The 18915-nt window shown below is 42.0% G+C and overlaps 1 protein-coding gene across 3 annotated transcripts in view; it reads left to right on the forward strand.

Annotated features, from left to right (window-relative positions):
- Window positions 1-276: 276 nt before the first annotated feature.
- MTR (5-methyltetrahydrofolate-homocysteine methyltransferase) overlaps window positions 277-18915 on the forward strand; it is a 295663-nt gene continuing 277024 nt past the window's right edge. For all 3 annotated transcript variants that reach the window (XM_060125740.1, XM_060125742.1, XM_060125741.1), the window contains exons 1-5: window positions 277-310; window positions 8879-9093; window positions 14749-14838; window positions 16881-16950; window positions 18717-18809. In XM_060125740.1, coding sequence (XP_059981723.1) covers window positions 277-310; window positions 8879-9093; window positions 14749-14838; window positions 16881-16950; window positions 18717-18809 — 502 coding nt within the window. The remainder of the gene's footprint in view (window positions 311-8878; window positions 9094-14748; window positions 14839-16880; window positions 16951-18716; window positions 18810-18915) is intronic.

Here is an 18915-nt window from a genome sequence, read left to right on the forward strand (position 1 = left end):
GCGCGGGTCTAGCCGCCAGGCCCTTGCCGAGGACAGGCCAGGTGGCCGAGAAGAAAGCACGTGCTTGAGCAGTGGTCTGGGCCAGGGGTCCGCCTGTCGTCGCCGCGCCGCGCCAGGGTCCTGAGGGGAGGCCCCTCCCTCAGTGTCCCCCGGACTCCGGCCTTCTGTGAACCACTGGCCCCGCGCTGGCTGGCGTGGCTCTGGGCCGTCACGTGTGGAGGGAGGGTGCGTCTTCCCCGCCGCGTCCCCGGGCCGAGGAGGAGAGGACTCCGCAGCATGTCCCCCGCGCTCCACGACCTGACGCCATCCGGTAACGCTACGACCCGCTCTCCGCCCTTCGGTGGTTTATTGCCTCCTAATCCCTGGGGTGATTCAGTCACCACCGGAGACACCTGGTTAGGTTTCCCCGTGGGCGGGCGGCGCCTTTGAACTTGCGGAGGAGCCCTGAGGTACCACGTTTTCTTGCTGCGTTCCTTCCCTCCACCCACTTCCCCCTTCCTCCCCAGGCAAACAAACCATCAAATCCGTAGAGCACACCCCCTACTCGCAATGCCCCCGAAACACATTCTGAACGTCAAGGTAACTACACTTTGCAGTTTGACGTAGCGTATTCCTGCAGGGCCCTATAGAAGTTTTGCATGATTGAACATTCTCATTCAGCATATGTTTACTGAGCACCTAAGCCAAAGAAGGTTCAGGCGCTGAGAGGTAAGGAAGCCCAGAGAACTATTTAAAACTGCGTTGAAGTTTTATTTTACACTTCGGGGTTAGAGCAGTAGTGCTGCAAACTCCAGTGTGCATAGAATCACTATGTTAAAATAGATTAGCAGGTACACAGTAGGTCGGGATGTGGAGTAATAATCCTGAGTGATTTTGATGTTGGTGGCTCCGGCATCAACAATGAGGGGAAAAAAACGAACAAACTAGTTTAGCACAAGAACAGAATATATTTTCAGCTTTAAAATGAGCTCTGGGCCTTTAATGCCGTCCCTGATTATAATTTGTGGACAAATACACCCATAAAAACATGTGAGGTATGAAGTAGAAAATGAAGAAACAAGAGAATCAGTAATAAGGATGGAACAGTAGCAATGCTATGACAGATGATGCTGTTCAGCTCAGGGAGGAGCGTGAAGACTGAATTCATAACTCAGAAATTTTTCAGAGGTGAGCTGGTGACCCTTTAGATTGTAAGGTCCTGATAAATGGGACCGTTAGAATTGTTCATGAAACAAGTGGAACTATGACTGAGAAACATTTGATCACTGTTGCTATAAAGTAAGACCTGTATCTCTCACAGGGGTGTCATTTATTTATTTGAACAATATCTCTTACCGATGACTTCTGGCACTCCCCTCCCCGTTGAATTAAAATAGGAGGTAAGTGATTTCCCTTATCCAGCAGCAAAATGCCTCTAAAGATTTAGAATAGTTTGAATACTGAGTGATCTTTGTACAGCAGATGAAAGGAAAATTGTTGAGTATTTGAATCTAGCTCAGCTCCCTGACCCCAAGGCTCACTTCTGCAGCTTCTCTCTGTGTGGGCAGCCTGTATGTTGGGGTGAGAATCAGGTTTTAACTTCCTAAAAACCCTTACTTAGTTACTTATTGGTGTCCAGTCTTAGTGAAGCTCTTTAATGAAGAACTGGGAATTCTTGAATCTCGAGGTCAGGCCTTAAGCCTAAATGTCCATGACCTCAGACCATGGTTGTACCCGCTTAGGAAAGAGGCTGGTGGGCTAGCAAATACTTCTTGTGAGAAAAGTTTAACTACAGCTTCTAAACATTTCTTAGTTTCATCCTTGCTATCTATGTTATCTGGAACTCAGTTGTTAAGTGATTAATGAAAGAATGACTAAATGAGCCAGGGAATTGATATCAGCCAGTTACCTGATTCTAATTCTTCCCTGTCTTATTAAAATCAAAGCGGAAATAGTATTATTTCAGAAATGGAACATTGCACAAGCAGAGAGATGTCTACAAAGTGTAGCAAGTTGGTGCAACCTAGAAGTTAGAGATTCAAAAATGAAGTATCTTGCAAGGGACTTATAGGGCAGCAGTAAGATAGTCTTTAATATAGTAAAGTCAGGAAACTGCTGAGAATGTGTTGGGATCATTTGTTTACAATGCAGAAAATGAAAACTTCTTTTCCTTGCTCTGTGTGTTCCCCAGTTAGTGCAGTGGATATGGGAGTCCTAAATAAATCAGCTACATGGGATCATTCTGTCCCCGGAGGAAATGTGTTCCTGACACTAATTTATTACCTAAAATCCTGTGTATTAGGGGTTTATTTGTTTATGCCTTCATCTTGTCATTCTTCAGGATGGTTCTTAAAGGTGATAGTATCTGACTTACCCACCTCAACATCTAATTGGTGTTTTAACCAGTTAACCCATGTTTGTTTATTCTTTGGAACACTTATTATGAATCACAGTATTATTACTGGGAAATAAAACGTTAGTGGTAGAAAAAAAATCACCCAAATAAAATACATTGGCTAGGTCCTCTCAAACTGGGAAAAATACTGTGATCTCTTAGGCTTGCTAGACAAGGACTCTCTCTTCTGGACTGCATATCTATATAATACATATATATGTTAAACTTAAAGGTATTTCTGAGACACTGTTGTAACTAGTCAGTTAAATGAAGGACCTGCAAAACTTCTACTGTGAAAGATGTTAGGGAGAATCTGCTCTGTTTAGAACCTGACTGGTCAGGAGTAAAATGTACAGAATGTACAGAATGTTCTAGGGCTTCCCTGGTGGCGCACTGGTTGAGAGTCTGCCTGCCGATGCAGGGGACACGGGTTCGTGTCCCGGTCTGGGAAGATCCCACATGCCGCAGAGCGGCTGGGCCCGTGAGCCATGGCTGCTGGACCTGTGCATCCGGAGCCTGTGCTCCACACGGGAGAGGCCACAACAGTGAGAAGCCCACGTACCACAAAAAAAAAAAAAAGTACAGAATGTTCTAGACCTAATGAACTGAATACAGATAAATACCAGAGGTTTGATTTGTTGTTTTTGTTGTTTATGGGAGAGCAGCATTTCAACAAATGCTCACCCTGCCAAGGGAAAGGAGAATTGTTAAGGTGACTTACTCTTATGAGAAGGTTCTGGAGGAGCAATGGTGATTAGAAGCCAGTGAAAGATAATCCCCTATTGGAAAGTCTTGCGGAACACATAAAGATTAGAACAGTGAACACTTATGCTAACAAATATGGGAGGAGGATCTTTTAGTTTCTCTTATGGTAAATCTTACGTTATCCCCCAAAGGATAAATAATCATGTGGAAAATGTAGATGCATTGGATTTTTAAGGACCTCAGTTGCAGAGGAGTTTTGTGTTCAATCCTTACAATTTCCACTCGTATTTTTTTTATTATGTGTTCCCTTTTGCCTCTATTTTCTGTTCACAATTCTCTTGCTCCTGTTTCACATATTTCCACGTATTTGTACATTTCCTTGTAGACTCTAGTCTGTGTATGTATTTTTAATTCATATAAATATAAACCTGGTAGTTAGTCATTTCTAACTTTCTCCCTCAATATTCTGTCCGTACAGTAGAGCAACACAGAGGTAGATCTGGCTACCACCCAGTAGTATTCTGCATGAGCATCCTGCACATTTGACTTTGCCATTTCCCAAGCTTGTCTGCAACTTGCCACTTCTATAAACATCCTCTGATTTGTTCTCTGTGGATCGATGGAGACTTTGGGTAATACCAGGAGTAAGATTGTTGGGTTTTCCTCATGCTTAATTTTACTGACTCCTGCTAGGCTGCTCTCCACAATGGCTGTATCTGTCTATGTTCCAAAAAGCAAGAGTTCAGATTTCCTTTGGCATTATCCAGTCTTCTAATTATTGCCCATCCATTGTGTATATATTGGTTTTGTCTTGTTTTAATTCCTGTCTTTTTGATAGTTAATGAGTTGGAGCATCTCTTCATATACTTGTTGATTATTCAATTTTTCCTTCTCTTGGTTTGCTTATTCACATCTTTTGCCCATTTTTCTATTTGATTTCTTATTGATTTGTAGGAGCTCCTGGTACATAATAGATGTTAGTCCCTTTCACTTACACCTTTTTTTTTTTTTAAAATTTTTTTTCTTTGGCCGTGCTGTGCTGCTTGTGGAATCTTAGTTCCCTGAGGCGGAATCTTAGTTCCTGCTTAGTTCCATGAGCAGGAATCGAACCTGGGCCCCCAGCAGTGGAAACGCGGAGTCCTAACCACTGGACTGCCAGGGAATTCCCAGTCCCTTTCAGTTATAGACATTGCAGAATCTTCCTCCAATTCATAATCTGTTTATTACTTTTGTCTGTGGTGACTTTCATTTAACAGAAATTCTTAGTTTTTATGTAATCAAATTCACCTTTTTTTTTTTAACATTATAGGTTGAGCTTTTTGAGTCTTTGGAAGTCTTTCCCTATGCTAAGTAATAAAGATATTCTATATTTTACTTTCCTTATTTTATGATATTGTTTTGTAGTATATCATAGTATTTGGTAGGCCAAATAATCTCTTCCTACTTTTTAAAAGTTAACTTAGCTCTTTCTGGACTTTTAGTCTTCCACATAAGTTACAGAGTAAGTTTATCAAGTTTCTCATAAAAATTCACATATTTTGTCTAGAGTTTACAAAAAACCTTTGATCTCTTACATATGTGATGACTCTTAACAAGATATCACAGTTTGTATGTGTGGGGATGGGTTGTTTTATGGTAAATAGTGAACTATCTTTTTTTTTTCTGGCTTTGCCACGCGGCATGCGGGATCTTAGTTCCCTGATCAGGGATCGAATCTGTGCCCCCTGCAGTGGAAGCCCAGAGTCCTAACCATTGGACGGCCAAGGAAGTCCCTATAGTGAACTGTCTTACAGATTGAAAACAATCTATATTTCTGATTTGAGGAGTGAATACAGTGGAGGCCTCATGAAAAAATGCTTAGACTTCTTATGAAAATGGGAGAAGTGAGGTGCACTCCATTGTCAGATTTGCAGTGAGTAGAGAAAAGCCAAACCAACACTGATGAGCTAGACCAGGGTGGGAGGAGGTGGGGCATTTCTTATGTTGTTAAGTTAATTTCTCCTTTCTTCTTCCTGTCTCCTTAAGCATCTGTGCACGTGGTCAGTGGAGGAGATAGAAGGACAAAGACATGTAAATAATATGATACTGATTGACTATTTTGCTGATGCGAAAGGCATATTTCATTGTGGAAAAGACTGGGGTTTTTTTCCTAGAAGGTTTGAATACTTTTTAAATTTCAGATGCATCACTTACTCCCCCCCCCCCCACCATGTCCACACCCTGTGCGCCCACAGTTGGGTGATTCAGTCACACCTACTTAAGCTCACATGCTCTTATTTCAGGGTGGATTGCAGCTGCATTCTTTTAAGAAAAAAGGAACTCAGTTGAGCATATAGGTTAAAGTTTTTAATCTTCTCTCTTCTTATTCCCCATCTGAAAGGATCTCCATTTAAAAGTTTTCACCGAGTATTGTCTTCCCTCTGCCACATTCATGTTCATTTCCAAACCTGTAAACATGCCATCCCTGCTTCCTGCCCCAAGATGAACAGAGCTGATAGCTTCAGGCTTATGTGATGCTTTTTCATGGTCTGCTGGACACTGTAGTATATAGAAAGCAACCTTTAGAGTTTCAAGCCCAGCTCCACTTTTTATCAGCTATGCAATAATAATGACATAGTAAGAGTCATTAACATTTACGGGCTGTTTATGTGAAGGATATATGTCTCATTTCATGACTTGTGTGATTTGAAAGTCCCAGCTGTTAACATCTGAAATTTGCTTTCAAACACATTGTTTCATTCTCTTATCACACTTTCTGTGATAAAGGCGGGGCATATCTTGTCCAAAACCCCATAGCTACTTATGAGAGTGAGGACTAAAACCCCAATTTCTTGGCTTTTTTTGTCGTCACCATTAACTTAATCATGTCAAATTCAGGGTGCTTATTAGCTGATAGGACAACCACATCATGGGGTGTCCAAATTAATGCCACACCTGAATTGCCTTTTTTGACTTTAGCTGGAAATGACTGGACCACTGCCGGATTGCCTACCAATCTTTCTATTATACATGTCTCAATAAGCCCTGCTTTTCTTCACATTCCCAGGAAGTGATTTTTTTCCTTTGGTACTTGAAGTACTACTGGTCAGATCATTGGATCTTAACTTCGTTCCTTTTTCAGAAAGAGTTTTCTTTCACCTGTCAGTTCAATAAACAGAATTAGCCAGTGAGTTGGTTTTGGAAAGGAATAGTAAACCCTGAAATAAGCATAATGTCCTTTGGGAAAGAAACCAGATATTGGCAAATTTGCCTTGCGGGTTGCTAGAGCAAACCTTTCTGAAGCCTATTAGGAGTAGATCAGTCAAAATAGCTCTGTAGCCATCATTTAGCTCCTGTTTCTGTATTGAGTACCTAAGACTCTGGACAGTAAGACAGCGCTGGCTTGTAAATTTGCACCCAATGCCAGCTTACAAATCTTCATACATTACTGGTTTGGGTTTTAGATGACCTTCTCTTCTTTCTCATCTTTCCTCACTTTTTTGCTGTCTCAATTAAGGAAAGAGTTACTGAACACTTAGGTGCCAGGTACTGTCCTTGGTATTGCTAGGGACAGCGATCAGTTGGTGTAGTCACAGTCTTTTCCTCCAAGAGGCTCAAATAGCTTAGAGCCAGCTGCATTTTATTCCAGCTTTGTTCCTCTTTTAGGGAGCACAGAAGGCCATGTTGACAGCAGAGGTGGGTGTCATTGTGATTTGTGGTGAATAACTTGTAAGTTTGGTGGGCAGTAAGGGATTTTTTTTTTTTTTTTTGCGGTACGCAGGCCTCTCACTGTTGTGACCTCTCTGGTTGTGGAGCACAGGCTCCGGACGCGCAGGCTCAGTGGCCATGGCTCACGGGCCCAGCCGCTCTGCGGCATGTGGGATCTTCCCGGACTGGGGCACGAACCCGTGTCCCCTGCATCGGCAGGTGGACTCTCAACCACTGTGCCACCAGGGAAGCCCGGCAGTAAGGGATTGGTGAAGGTTTTTGAGCAAGGGAAGCAGCTGGTTTAAACTTGTACTTTAGGAAGATGAATCTGGTCGTGGTGCATAGGATGGGTTGGAATGTAGGGTGACCAGGTACAGTCACCCCGGTGGTCATAATCTCTTACCTTTGTAGGACACTTGATTTTTTACAAAGCATCTTCATATCTGATCCCATTTAACCCGTAAGACAACTCCATGAGGTAGGATGAGCAGGTATTGTTATTCTCAGTTTTCATGGATGCAAACTGAAGCTCAGAGAGGATCTGTGATGGCTGGGATGTGTAGTAAGGGCTTGAAGAAAGGGTGGCACTGGGGATGGAAGGTGGGCCCAATGTGAATGCTTTTTTGGTTTTTGGGGGTTCTTTTGGCCATGCCACTTGGCATGTGGAATCTTAGTTCCCCGACCAGGGATCAAACCCATGCCCCCTTTCTGTAGTGGAAGTGCGGAGTCTTAACCACTGGACCACCAGGGAAGTCCATGAATGGCATTTTGGATGCCAGATCTATAGGGCTTGAGATCTGAGTAGATGCTGGTTATCAGGGCGAGTGAGGAGTCAGTTGACACTGAGGTTGTCAGGTCAGGCTTCTGGGAAGGGTGGTGCCATTCACAGAAACAGGAAGAGCAGACAGGAAATTTGGCAGGTTTGGATTTGGATAATAGATTGAGGGGCAGGTGGGTATTCTAGGGGGCCGTCACAGGTGGACACCTTGAAATCTGGGTTGGAGCCAGTGTTTGAGAATTCGAAGGTCGTGGGTGCCTTTGGAGAGTAATTGCGGTAGAGAGGCAGAGGAGGAAGCCACAGCGAGAAGACAGGTTGAGCTAGAGCTGCCCGGGGTTGGCGGGGGTGGGGGGGTGGGGGGCGGAGTTGGAAGGGAGGAGCAGTGGGAGGTGTGGGTGGAGCTGGTCAAGTGCTCTTCTTTAGGTGCAGAGGGAGCCGAGCTGCAAGAGGATTTTGAGGTGGAGGGGGATGAATTTGAGGAGCTCCCCAAAGAAGACTCTTTTGTACAGGATTAGGTGAAATCACCTGTGAGTGAAAAGGATGAGAAGGATTTGGTGCCAAAAGCAAGCAGAGGTTTGGGACAGCAGGTGTGGGAAGTGTTGAGAGCGCCGAGAAAAGGTGAACCAAACGAGAGGCTCCATGTTAGGAATTTTCAGTGACTCCAAACAGCATGGTTTTGTGGCTTTCCAGTAGTTCTTGGAGACCATAAAGTAGGATTGGAAGGAGTAGGCCTTGGGGCTTTTGAGGACTGGGAATTAGGAGAAGTCAAGGGCACAGGGAGAGTTGAGAATCTCCAGGGTGTTAAGCAGCCATCGGTCCGGAGGTGGAGCAGGGGTGAGGAAAACCCTGTGTGTAGGCTACGTGAGTTCTGGCAGTAGGTGGGAGAGACCGTCAAAGTTAACAGTCTAAATGGCAGTTTGGAATTATTGATGGCTTTCAATTATCAAGCTAAATCTCCTTATTGAGGGGACACATGCACAGAACCAACAGAGAGCCCTGAAGATGTTCTCCGGCAGGTGGCCTGGCCTTGTTAACACTGGGCTCTTTGCTGCCTGTTTTGCTCATCTTCGAAACAGGAACAACTGGAGCCTACTTTAACCTTGGTGTCGTGCTTTACCAGTGATTCTGTGCTTTGTAGAGTGTCCTATTTCATTAAGCATTGTTATTTAAACATTCTGGGGCAGCATTTTTCAAATGCCTCAAGGTTACAAGCACATGTTTTATGAGCCCCATTTACTCCCTGTTGTGAATTAGTATAATTTAGTCTACACTCCCTCTCCACACACATTTTCCCCCTTTCATTTTGTAAAGTCCGATTTTCACTTTCTTTAAAGCAGGAATGAAGAAGACCCTGCAGGATGAGATTGACGCCATCCTGCGGGAGAGGATTATGGTGCTTGATGGAGGGATGGGGACCATGATCCAGCGGCACAAGCTGAGTGAAGACGACTTCCGAGGACAAGAATTTAAAGATCACGCCAGGCCCCTGAAAGGCAACAATGACATTTTAAGTATAACTCAGCCCGATGTCATTTACCAAATCCATAAGGTAAAGCATCCCCAGGTTCTTATATTTTCATCCTGTCATTCCGAAAGGCCTTTGGTGTCCTGAGGGCAGACCACTGGGCCAAGTGCTCTGGGGGAGAGAGAAGAAAGGGGTGATTTGTTCAGACAGAGGTGGCTTATTCAGAAAGCAGGTTTTGGGCACCATGTAAAAGTCGTATTGAGCATTCAAGATAAGGAAATGAGGACGGCAGGTTTTCTGCCTTTGAGGCATTTCAACGACAGTGAAACACCATAAAATCCTGGACAAATTAGGGTTTTTACCTACACTAACTTATTTAAGTCACCACAACAGCCCTGATGAAGTAAAACTGAAAGGTAGTTGTTACTCTCATTTTGTAGATTTGGAAACTGAGCACCTCAGAGTTTAAATAACTTGCCTGACGTTACAGAGGTTTACTGACTTGAAAACCCGTGTTCTTTCATGCCATTTTCCTGTCTTTAATAAAAATGACTAGCCTTGGTCAGGGAACTAAGATCCTGCAAGCTGTGTGGCATGACCAAAAAATAAATAAATTAATAAAAATGGCTAGCCAACATAAAGAAATCAGAAACAAGTAACTGAGTATTGCTAGACTTTTAAAATTTAAAAATAAGTGTAGGACTAAATTGTTTCATAGGTTATCATGGGAATTTCATAGGATTATGACTAGAAGAGATAATAAGGTGATTTAATCTGTTTTTCTGGTCTGCATTCAATTTGAAGGACAAACATATTTACCAGGGAAGTGAGAAAGTCTTATCTTTTGGAGAAGGGCATTGTTATAGGTGTTTCAGACTTTTTTTAAAAAAATTGAGGCATAATTGACAAAGAACATAACATTGGTTTCAGGTGTACAATGTCATGATTTGAAATTTGTATATATTGTGAAACGGTCACCATAGTAAGTCTAGCTAACATCTGTTACCCTACACAGTTGCAATTTTTTTTCCTTGTGATGAGGATTTTTAAGATCTACTTTCTTAGCAACTTTCAAATATACAATACAGTAGTATTAAACATAGTCACCATGTTGTACATTACATCCCCATGACTTATTTATTTTATAACTGGAAGTTTGTACCTTTTGACCCCTTCATCCATTTCCCCTCCCCTCCACCCTCCACCTCTGGCAACCACCTTCCTTTTTTATAGCTCAGTTATATTCCATTGCATATACATATAACATTTTCTTTATTCAGCCATCAGTGGACACTTAGATTGTCTCCATATGTTGGCAACTGTAAATAATGCTGTAGTGAACGTGGGGGTGCATCTATCTTTTTGAGTTAGTGTTTTTGTTTTCTTTGGATATTACCCAGAAATAGAATTGCTGGATCATATAGTAGTTCTATTTTTAATTTTTTGAGGAACGTGCATTCTGTTTCCCATAGTGGCTGCACAAATTTATATTCCTGCCAACAGTGCGAGAGGATTCCCTTTTCTCCACCTCCCCACCAACACTTGTTATTTCTTATCTTTTTGATAATAGGCATTCTGATAGGTGAGAGGTGATACCATGTGGTTTTAATTTGCATTTTCCCTGATGATTAGTGATGTTGAGCATCTTTTCATGTACCTGTTGGCCATCTGTATGTCTTCTTTGGAAAAATGTCTATTCAGATCTGCCCATTTTGTTTTTTTGGCCGTGCTGTGAGGCATGTAGGATCTTAGTTCCCTGAGCAGGGATCGAACCTGCACCCCCTGCAGTGGAAGTGTGGTGTCTTAACCACTGGACTGCCAGGGAAGTCCTGTCTTCTGCCCATTTTTGAATTGGATTGTTTGGATTGTTTTTTGCTACTGTGTTGTATGAGTTCTTTGTCTATTTTGGATATCCTTATCAGACACATGATTTGCAAATATTTTCTCCCATTCAGTAGGTTGCCTTTTCATTTTGTTGATGGTTTCCTTTGCTATGCAGATGCTTTTTAGTTTGATATAGTCCCACTTATTTATTTTTTGCTTTTGTTGCCTTTCAGACTCTTCTTAGAGAAAAAAAAACTCAAATGAATCAGTGATTAAATGATTCATTGAGGGTGGAAAGGACCCTTCTCTTGGGTGGTCAAGACTTTGTTCTAGATAAGATGCAGAACGGTTTTCATTTGAAGAAGAACTAGGAATGCCTTTCCTTTGGTCATGATGGAAATTGTAGTTGCTGGAAGATTTTAAATTGGTCCTTGAAGAGTTTTGGTTCTACGAGTTTTTCTGCGAGGCCTGAGACTATGTAGTCAAATTGCATTATAAAATTCCAGTATATTGTGGACTGGGAATGCCATCATGGGTATGAATTGCTTGGCGTGGTTACAAACATCAGTTCTTATTATGCAGTTGGTAAAATCACCACCCTCCCCCAACCCCCGACACCCAGGCCAGCCCATGATGTGTGGCTTTGTCCTCAGTCAAGTGGATTATCACTAGAGTATGAGCTTCCTGAGGGCAGGAATTTGGGCCTGCTTTTCACTACTGAATCCCTACTGCCTAAAACAGTATCTTGCACGTAGTAAGTCAGTAAATTTTTTTTAAAATAAATTTTATTTATTTATTTATTTTTGGCTGCGTTGGGTCTTTGTTGCTGCACGGAGGCTTTCACTAGTTGCAGCAAGCAGGGGCTACTCTTCGTTGCGATGCACGGGCTTCTCATTGCGGTGGCTTCTCTGGCTGTGGAGCACGGGCTCTAGGAGCGCAGGCTTCAGTAGTTGTGGCTCGGGCTCAGTAGTTGTGGCTCGCAGGCTCTAGAGCGCAGGCTCCGTAGCTGTGGCACACGGGCTGAGTTGCTCCGCGGCATGTGGGATCTTCCGGACCAGGGCTCAAACCTTTGTCCCCTGCATTGGCAGGTGGATTCTTAACCACTGCGCCACCAGGGAAGTCCCAGTAAATGTTTTTTGAGGGAACGAATCTTTGTCCTGTGAGTTAGATAGGCATGTAGATAGAACAGCAAGTTTCCCAAGATAGGGACATGAAGCAAAAATGACTGTAAATACCATAAGGTGTAACCTAGCTGTCCCATTCGTGGGGGAATATTGACTAGCTGGAATTCTCTGGATGTAGAGACCGTGTCGTGTTCATGGATGAGGAAGGGAAAAAGACTGGGTTATTTTCACACTTAGTTATTTCTAGTGGAGTTACTGACCATAGAGCTGATCCCCTGATACTTAATTTTAATGGAATGGCCAGGTCCTATTTGAAGTGCAAGTGTCTGACACTAAGCTTTTTTGATTGTAATGTAAGTGCCTGACATTAAGCTTTTGGTTGCGGAGGCATCGTTTCAGAGGCATCCATGTCAATTAACACCCTGCCAGTTGTGTGACACATCTGCTAGCTAAACAGCCAGACCAGGAACCAGGCTTCTCCCAGCCATGAAATACCCTTTTTAGAAAGGGAATTTTCATAACCTCGATGAATTACCCTGCTTTTTCCTTCCTGAGCCCTAATTTCTGCTGTTAGGTTTTAAGTTCTCCAATAAAGAGTGAACCCACAGAACCGTAGGCACCCCTGCATTGACCCCAATAAAGGCAGAACCCCCGGTTTTCTCGGTCATTCCTGCCCAACCCCCGCCTTCCCCCAGCTACCTCACTGTATGGCCCGGGCATGCCTGTGAGTAATAAACCTTGATTTTTTCCAAAAGTTCCCTGATGGTTGTTGCTGAGGTGAGTCTTGCAATCATAATAAGAACCAGTAGCGCCAGTGTAGCTGTGGCATTGGCTCGGTCCTGGCTCAGCACAGGCGGTAAGGGCCTATGTGAGTGCATCAGGCATTCCTAGCCCATCACTGTTGATAGGCTGAGACCAACAGGAACCTATATTTAAAACACCTGTTGGTAGCCTGTGGCCTTGCTGTCATTAATGACCTCCTTTAATCTTGACAGCTTTCTATTGATTCATGGGAAAACTGAGGAGAAATTAAGTAGCTTGCCCTTATCACACGTATTTTAAATTGGTGAGAATAGGCTTAGAATCTCAGGGGTGTCATATCCGGGGCTCATGAGTGGGATATTGTTCTGGGAAAAAAGGTGGAGAGAAAGGGTGAAGAGCTAGAAGAAACACCTTTTAAACTTTGTATTATTTAAAATTTTAAATCTACACACAATTGGAGAAAATAATAACTAGGAATTTAGAAATATTTTTTCCCTAATTGTAAAGACAATATGTGTTCATCGTTACAAAAATAAAATGTCTAGCTAGATGCTATAGAAAGCATAAAGGAGAAAATTAAAACCACCTATGATATCGATACCAAGACATAATTGCCATTCACATATTTTAATTTATATTTCAGTCTAGTTTTCTGTGTTTGGATTTTTAAAATTAAATTGGGATTATTATTGCTTCATACTATTTTATAATTTGCATTTTTTACTTAATACCATGAGCCTTAAATATCCTGAGACATGGTTTTAATAACTTTATTATAATCTATTCTACGTATATACCATCATTTACTTAAGTAACCTTATTCTTAGGCATTAAGGTTGTTTTCAGTTTTTCTTGCTCTTTGTTGAAAAACTGAATTTTAATTTGTTCTTATAAAACAGAACCCATAGATAAGAATAAATTCCCTTTTTACCACTACTCCAAATTTCTATTTTTTCCCCAGAGATAACCACTTATACTAGTTGATGTATGTCTTTCCAGATCATTTGTTATGCATTTATGTATATGTATATATTATGTATGTACATGTATACATATAGATATCTGTAGAAAACTCAGTACAATTTGTGTGTATGTATGTTTTAAACTTAATGGTGTCATGGTTTACATATCAGTCAATTTTGTTTTTCTACTCAATACTTTTGGAGATTTTCCGTGTTAGTGTATGTACATATATGTGCACACTGTTTTTTAGCTGCCACATAGCATGTAATAAAATGGACATATTATAGTTTATTTAGTCATTTCCCTAGTGATAGATAGTTGGGATGTTTGTGACTTATTATAAATGTGTGAATCTTGGTTTTCATTTCCCAGCTCTTCTGCAAACAGTGTCCATCTGCTTAGGTGGGGTTGGGCTTACTCACTATTGGAAAATCAAGAGATTCCAGAATTTTCATCGGATTGAGGTTGAGATTGTGTCCAAAGAGTGAAACAAGGCAGAAATGTTTCAAACAGGGAGAACCGGAGGGCACCGAGGTCCTCAGGGTTTCGTAAGGGTGCAGATGTGGCTCAGAGGGACCAGGAGCTGTGCACTGAAACAACGGTGGTCAGAATCAAGACTGCAGAGATAGTGCCCTTCTCAGCGGGGTTCTCACTGTGCTGAAGCAGAGAGCTGGCAAAGGAACAGAAGGACTGTTCCTTGGCCATCGTGTGCCAGAAGCTTGGTGTGTGACCTGTACCATCACCCGGCCACCCGGTGAAGTAGGGTTAGGGTTATACTATTTTCCAATGAGGAAACTGAAACTCAGAGTTTAAAGAACTTGACCCAATTCACACCACAAGTGAACTTTGTCTGAATTCAAGTTCTGTGTTTATTTGTTCATATCACAGGCCTTTCTGTGAAATCCTTAGGTCTTTTTGCATCCCCAGCCTCTATCTAGTACAGTGCCTTGCACTTAGTAAGTGGTCAAAAGATGTTTGGTGGCCTTGGTGAGGAAAAGACTAGTTTATTGTTGGGGGACAGGGATTCTAAAATTCATAGCATTGACATTACTTTCTCTTGTGGCAGGATTACTTGCTGGCTGGGGCAGATATCATTGAAACAAATACTTTTAGCAGCACTGCTATTGCCCAAGCTGACTATGGCCTCGAACACTTGGTAAGGATTTCATTTTTCCTTGTATCTAAGATATTCATGAGCGTTTGCTGCATTGGTAATTGCTAGTGAGAAAACCAGCCAAAGCTGCAGAGTCAAGCTAATGCCTAGTTATCTATTATTTGTGGTCAGATGGGGAAAATGGTTAGAATCGCTTCTGCTTATACACACAACAGCCCATTCATTTTCCAGCTGCTTTCTTTATGGGCAAGTAATAATCAAATAAAAACGATACTCATTATGCAGTGACTTGAATAAAAGCATAATGATTGGCCATGTGCACAGTTCTGTGAAGCCTTTTTAAGTTGGGGGCCAGATTTGGTTTCCTTTCTTTAAAAAATTGTGGAAAAATACATGTAACATAAAATTTACTATTTTAACCAATTTTAAGTGTACAGTTCAGTGTCATTAAGTACATTCACATTGTTGTGCTACCATTACCACCATCTGTCCGTGGAACTCTTTTCACCTTGTAGAACTTAGACTCTGTACCCATTAAACAATAATTCCCAATTTTCCCTTCCACCTCAGCCCTTAGAAACCACCATTCTACTTTCTGTCTCTATGAATTTAACTCCCCTAGCTACCTTATCTGAGTGGATCATACAGTTTTTGTCCTTTTGTGACTTATCTTGTTTCACTTAGTTTAATGTCCCTAAGGTTCACTGATGATGTAGCATGTATCAGAATATCGTACTCTTTCGAGGTTGAATAATATTCCACCGTATGGATATGCCACATTTTGTTTATTCATTCATCCGCTGAGGGACATGGGCTGATTCCACCTTTTGGCTCCTGTGAACAATGTTACTATGAGCATGGTGTACAGATAATCTGTTCTTCATCCCTGCTTTCATTTCCTTTGAGTATCTATACATAACCAGAAGTAGAGTTGCCGAATTATACACTAATTCAATGTTTAATTTTTGGCGAAACCACCATACTGTTTTCCACAGTGGCTGCATCATTTTGTATACCCACCAGTAGTGTACAAGGTTTCCAGTTTTTACACATCTTTGCCAGCATTTGTTTTGTTTTTGTTTTTTCCTGATAGTAAGCATCCTAGTGGGTGTGGGGTAAAGGATTTCATTTCTTTTTAGTCAACAGGATGCTTCCATATTCAAGTTTTGTAAATGGTTAATGATGAAAATATATGGTAGATGCTGAGGTCCCCATTTCTGGGTGGGATTTTTCCAGAACTTGCCTCTGTGTTCATGCACATAGTTCTGAGTTCTCTGACACTGTTTTCCCTTATGGTGATGGGGCTTTGTGAAATCACTTGCCTTGTGGGTTATCAAGGGAATTATTTGAGGGCAGGAGTTGGCAAACATTTTCCGTTAAGGGCCAGACAGTAAATATTTTAAGCTTTGTTGGCTAGTACTGTCTCTTTTGCAACTACTCAACGCTAGCATTATAGTGCAAAAGCAGCAACAGACAATACGTAAATGAATGGGCTTGAGTGTTTTTCGGTAAAACTTGCTGGCACTACTTTGTATGTTTCTGCATGCTTGCTTTATTTCCTAGTGAGAGGGTTCGTGGCCCTTCTCCAAATTCTCAAGAGTTTCATAATCTACAAAAACTTGAGACCCACTGATTCCCACCATTGTACGGTGTAGGAAGCCAGGACCTGGAGGAGTTCCTAAGGGAACCACCCTGGCAGGTAGTGACAGAGCTGGTTTTAGAACCCACGTCTTCTGTCTCTGAAGCCCCTGCTTTTTCCATTACTATGCTTTTTTCTTCTAACTCAGAATATTTCACTACATCAGCTTATTCTGACATGCCAGACGTCCGGAGATTGCCCTTTTTGCCAGCTGGCTCATGGTTCTGTGGAAGACCGTAAAAGCAGTTCCCAAAGACTCTTGCCTTTCCTGTTGCCCTCAAGGCTGGGGCTGCTGGTAGGCCTTTTTGACTAAGATTTCATTCAGACCTCAAACTAATTCACTCCACCTTTCCTTACTGAATAAAACTGTGTTTTAGAAGGTCATGAATTCCTTATTTTATGGAGGGAAAGAAGGACAAACTAACATTTGCAGTTGATGTGTTAGGCCTACAGGATGAACAAGTGCTCTGCGGGAGTGGCCAGAAAAGCAGCTGAGGAGATAACTCTCCAGACAGGTAAGGAACAGTTTTCTCCTTTTTTTTTTTTTTTTTTTACAAAGATGTTTCCTTTGACATCCTCAGCTATAATATACTGTCCTTACTGCCCCTTTTCCTTTTGCGACAGTTGGCCTACAGCAGCACTGCAGACACCATCACGTACTTGTTTGTAGGTTACTTCTCTGCAGTTTCATAGTCAAGCATTCAGTGTCCCTCTGAATTGACTCTGTTTCCTTGGGCCTTGGGCTCAGGGTTTACGCTGTGTTTACTCTACTGGGTGTTTTATCCTAACTTTGTAGGTAGAACTGTGACTTCCTTGTACATTTACAGCTAAAATGATTTGTCTCCCTTTGGAAGTACGTCTTTTGGTTATTGAGGCACAGCTGTTTTGGTTACATTGGTGATCATTAAGATATTTGATCTTCTCGCTTGAAAGCTTCCCTCACCCCTGTGATTTTGCCTTATTTAGGTAAAGAAAGATTGTCTTTTGAGCATCTTCTACTTCATACCACTAGTGTCTTTGAAGGCGCTGTGTACCACACAAAGAGGGTGGCATGAGAATCAGTCTTACTGGGATTTGAAAAGTGCCTCCCTGAAGTAACTAGCCTCCTGGCTGGCTGCCATAAGAACACTTGGGCACCAGCTGCAGGGGAGGCTTTGAGGGTGGGAAAGGAATGGAAGAAATACCTGCCCCTTAAGATTTGGAAACGTGAAATTATTGCCAACAGGGAAGATGTAAAGCAAAATTGTTGGGAAGTTAGACACAGCATACTGATGAAGACTGAAGCAATTTATAGGAGCTCCGTTTCTGAGAGATAATGTTGAAATCAGAAGGGCATAGACTGTTGCCCCAACAAAGTCACAGGTCAGAGGCTATCAAACCAGCTAAAGCAGGGAAAGACAAGGACGTTTTTCTTACACCCATGTTATTGTTCAGCTTTGGGGAAGATAAAGAATATCGGGGCTTGTAAGCTGTTCAAAGGCTGGGCTATCAGCTAGTGGGTAGTTTGCTCCAGTTAGATGGTAAAGCATAACCACCTGGTTAAAACCACCAAAGGTGATGAGCACTGCGGCCCTGCCCTGTGTTCCCATATGTAAGAAACACAATATCTCCGGCTCCTTTAGAAGCACCTAGACTCTAGCCTAGAGGAAAGCTTATTAAAACATTCATGAAAGAGTTTTAATGTGAGATTTGATCTGCTTCATACTTGAATTTCAGGCTTCATAATTGTTAATCGTGATTTAATATTTTCCCCCAGCAAAGGCCCTGTAGTACAGCAGTGGAGAGCATTTCAAGATCAATGCTACTGTGAAGAACTTTTGCAAAACCTATGTTCACGACCTTCAGGGTTTCTTAAGATTAGGGAGAGAGAGCATTTGTTCAAGCATAGCTATGGTGATAGGAAAGGATTGCTAACTGAAATTCTTTGAAGCCACATGTGTGAGAATTCAGAGTTTTTGACTTGGCGGTAACATGTGCACATACTTTATATTTCATAATTTCCTCAGTGGGATCCAGGACAGCCTCATAATCAAACATCTGTTTGCAGTAAAATCTATGAATCGTCCACTAAGTGAGGTAAAGACTATAAATAGCCTCTTGTAGTTTAGGAGAGGTCAAGTTTTGTTGTCAAATGAATTAAGGAAAAAAGTGGGGCTTTTGTGCTTTTTGGATTTCAGAGTTACGGACAAAGGATTGTATACCTGTGTTCTAGGGGAAATCTGATAGCGTATTAACTTATGAGCTGTTTAGGGATTTCACACTTGTTTTTCTTTTCCTAAAGGAATTAAGAGGTATGTGGCAGGAGCTCTGGGTCCAACTAACAAGACACTCTCTGTGTCCCCATCTGTGGAAAGACCAGATTACAGGAACATCAGTGAGTATGAGATATAATCATTGACCTTGGGCAAGTACCTCTGTGTTTCAGTAATCTATAAATCTGTAAAATGGGGCCAATACCAGCATCTACTTAAGGATTATTG

This window comes from Lagenorhynchus albirostris, chromosome 16 (genome assembly GCF_949774975.1).
Source record: "Lagenorhynchus albirostris chromosome 16, mLagAlb1.1, whole genome shotgun sequence".
In the NCBI taxonomy this organism is placed as follows: Eukaryota; Metazoa; Chordata; class Mammalia; order Artiodactyla; family Delphinidae; genus Lagenorhynchus; species Lagenorhynchus albirostris.